The 3479-nt window shown below is 41.0% G+C and overlaps 1 protein-coding gene across 1 annotated transcript; it reads right to left on the bottom strand.

Annotated features, from left to right (window-relative positions):
• Positions 1 to 1323: 1323 nt before the first annotated feature.
• LOC114616170 (cytoskeleton-associated protein 2-like) lies at positions 1324 to 3472 on the bottom strand (the record flags this gene model as incomplete). Its single annotated transcript, XM_028761690.1, has 3 exons — positions 1324 to 1620; positions 2228 to 2432; positions 3219 to 3472. Coding segments are annotated over 3 exons (702 nt in total), but the record flags the coding sequence as incomplete, so codon positions are not given.
• Positions 3473 to 3479: the final 7 nt, after the last annotated feature.

Below are 3479 nucleotides of genomic sequence, written 5' to 3'. Positions count from 1 at the left end.
AATTTCAATAACAAGAGAAATCCCCTAAAACAATAAAAGTTTCCCTTGTAGGCCTTTGATAACTAATAATGCTTGCTCAATATAAACAAAAGCAATCAACAGATGGAATGCTACCATCCATTCAATAGCTGATCAGAGTATCTAACAAGCTCTTTTGAAAATTTTAAATTCTAGTCGTACTTTGTCTCATACTATTAAATTCATATCTGAATATCTTTTTAAAAAATGTATTTATTTTTATGTATGACTACTCTATCTGCATGTACACCTGCATGCCAGCAGAGGGCATCAGATCACATAGGTGGCTGTTGAGAAACCATGTGGTTGCTGGGAACTGAACTCAGCACCTCCAGAAGAGCAGCCTATGCCCTTAACTGCTGAGCCATCTCTCCAGCCCCCCTCTCTGAATATCTTATGGTTGTCAACCCAATATATTTCACTTGTTCAAACTGTATTACCTGAAAGACATTAAAAGCATTCACTATGTTCCTCAAAGCCATCATGTTTGCTAATATAAGAATGTTTAAGCCGGGCAGTGGTGGCGCATGCCTTTAATCCCAGCACTTGGGAGGCAGAGGCAGGCGGATTTCTGAGTTCGAGGCTAGCCTGGTCTACAGAGTGAGGTCCAGGACAGCCAGGAGTACACATAGAAACCCTGAACCCTGTCTCGAAAAAAACAAAAAAAAAAATGTTTATAAAACAGAAGCCCTGGCTCATACTCCTAGGTTCAGAATTCAGTTCTAGAATAATCAATCCTATTTTCAATCTCAGGGCTAATTTTGCTTCTTGTTCCTGAGTCTCTGCCTTGGTGTCATCTCTCTTTACAGTTTCCCTCTGAGCCTTGGTCCCCCTTTTGCATCACCGCACCAGTGCACTAATTTACTTTTTCTAATGTGCTTTCTGTTGCATTATAGGAAATGTATAGGAGGGTATTTTGTGCTAAAATATTCTCAGTTTCATTAAATTTATATTTCAGCTAGTATCTATTTTCTAAAGTACACAAATGCAAAGTTTTCTAAGGTTGAAAAGCATTCACAATGCAATCCTTGCAACCTTCACTGTTTCTGCTGCTATGGCCTGAACCCTGTGCCCCATGCTCTACTACTGAACTATACCAAGTCCTTTTGCTTCCTTTATTTTTTTTTATTTTTTATTTTTTATTTTTTTGGTTTTTTGAGACAGGGTTTCTCTGTGTAGCCCTGGCTGTCCTGGAACTCACTCTGTAGACCAGGCTGGCCTCGAACTCAGAAATCCGCCTGCCTCTGCCTCCCAAGTGCTGGGATTAAAGGTGTGCACCACCACTGCCCAGCCCTTTTGCTTCCTTTAAATAGATATTAGTACCATAATCACATAAAATCACAATCGTATCAAGCTGCACTAGGATGTGCTCCAAAATGACTTGGAATTGTCTCTATTGTAAAACTGAAGATCGGTACATTTTGATCTTACCTGAGCCCCTGCCAGAATGGCCTTCTCATAGATTGAGATAATATTTTCAATAGGACTTGTGACTGGTTCAATACGTACAAGACATATCCAATATTTAACAAGTTTTTTGGCATCTGGAATATTATGAACCAGGTCATTCAATGTAGCTAAAACTTCTTCTTTTGGGCACCCCTAAAATACCAAGAAATAATATGTGAGCTATAAAGTATAAATGATTAATAATCTGACTATAATGAAGAATAGTGGGCAATATAAAAAGCTGACAGGAGGCACTGGAAACATGACTCGGCAGCCAAGAGTACTTCACGTCCCACCACAGGATCCATGTGGTGGTTCCTCCCACCCAGGCTGGGCAGCTCGCAACTGACTATAACCTCCAGATCCAGTGGATCCAACACCTTCTAGCCTCTGCTGCCAACTGTATATGTGTAGTACACATAAACTTACTTCGGTACATAAATAAAATAATAAATCTTAAAATATAACATTTCTAAATTGTAGAATGTACAAAGAGAAAGACTCTACCAAGAAGGCTGGAGAAATGGCTCAGCATTTCAGAGCACTACTTGTTCTTCCAGAGGATCTGGGTTCAATTCCCAGCACACACATGGTGGCTCACAAGCATCTTTAACTCCAGTTCCAGATGATCTGACACCATTTTCTGGCCTCTGCAGGCACCAGGAATGCACATGGACATAAATACAGACAAAACAGCCATACACATTTAAAAAAAAACAAAAAAAAACCCACCACCAACAACAACAAAAAAAGCCTCTACCTTATTAATGAGGTTCAGGCATTCAGAAATTGTTTTGTTTACTTTTTCAGTAAATAATCTCTGTTCATCTTCTTCTGCCATGGTAGACCAAAAGGACCCAACTGGGTTTTCATTTCGCCCTTTCGGCTCAGCCTGGGTGACCACTGAATGAGGAGGTCTTTTTAGCCCCTTTCCTTTACCAGTTCTCCACTCAGTCTTCTGAGCTCTACAGCCAGAAACAGCACATAAACGTTACTCAGGTTCTGATGACGGCATCCTGCTAAGTGGAATCGTTAAATATAGTTCAAATCTGGGGCTGGAGAGGCAGCTTGGCAGCACCAGCCACTCTTCCAGAGGACCCTGGTTTGATTCCCAGCACCACAAGGTACATTACCACCATTTGTAACTCCAGTTCTGGAGGATCTGACATGTTCTTTTGGCCTCTGTGGGCACCAGGAATACACATGGTGCAAAGACATAAATCAAAACTACTCCAAGCCTATCCATAGTTCTAACCTGGTGGAACATCCTGATTTGCGGAGATGAACTCCTTAATGTAACAAGATCATATATATGCTAGAACCGGGGAGGTGGCTCAGAGGTTAAAAGTGCTTACTGCTCTTGCCCGAGGACCCAGGCTTGGTTCCCTACACCACCATCAGGAGGCTCACGACCAGCTGTAACTCCACTTCCAGGGGACCCAATGCTCTCTCACACATATAAAGAAAATCATAAATAACATCTCCCCCTAAAGAAGCCAGGAATGTATTTTTAACTGAATTATAAGTATTTCTCAATTGTTTTTAATTGTCCAACTATCAAAAGCAACCAGTAAACCACACTTAAATACATAATTTTTTTTGGTCTTGTTAGTTCCATACATAAATCTGCCTGGAGAGGCAGAAAATAATAAATTAAAGAAATTCTAATACATTCAAGGAAGTCACAGGCTAAATTCACAAACGGCATTCTACTGAAAACTAAGAAAACCAAGTGAGCTTCATCTACTCACTTCCTGTCTGCTGCGGGGTCTTTGAGCTGAGCTGGTCTGTGAACAGTTGCCCCTCCTGCGATTGTGTATCTGCGCTGGTCAGCGTCTTTTGACTTTACTATCAGTCTGGCACTAGACGAGTTAGTCCAGGTTACATCTTTAGATATTATGCTTCTTGACGGGGCCTTGTCTCTTTTTGTGTCCTGAGAAGAATTGGTTTTGACGACAGACACAACTGGTTCTGATCGATGTGATTCCTTTTCAAGCACTCCTTTTCTGACT

Source organism: Grammomys surdaster, unplaced genomic scaffold (assembly GCF_004785775.1).
Source record: "Grammomys surdaster isolate TR1022 unplaced genomic scaffold, NIH_TR_1.0 308638, whole genome shotgun sequence".
In the NCBI taxonomy this organism is placed as follows: domain Eukaryota; kingdom Metazoa; phylum Chordata; class Mammalia; order Rodentia; family Muridae; genus Grammomys; species Grammomys surdaster.
The sequence above is the reverse complement of the archived record's forward strand: the minus strand, read 5'-3'. Positions and strand labels throughout refer to the sequence as shown.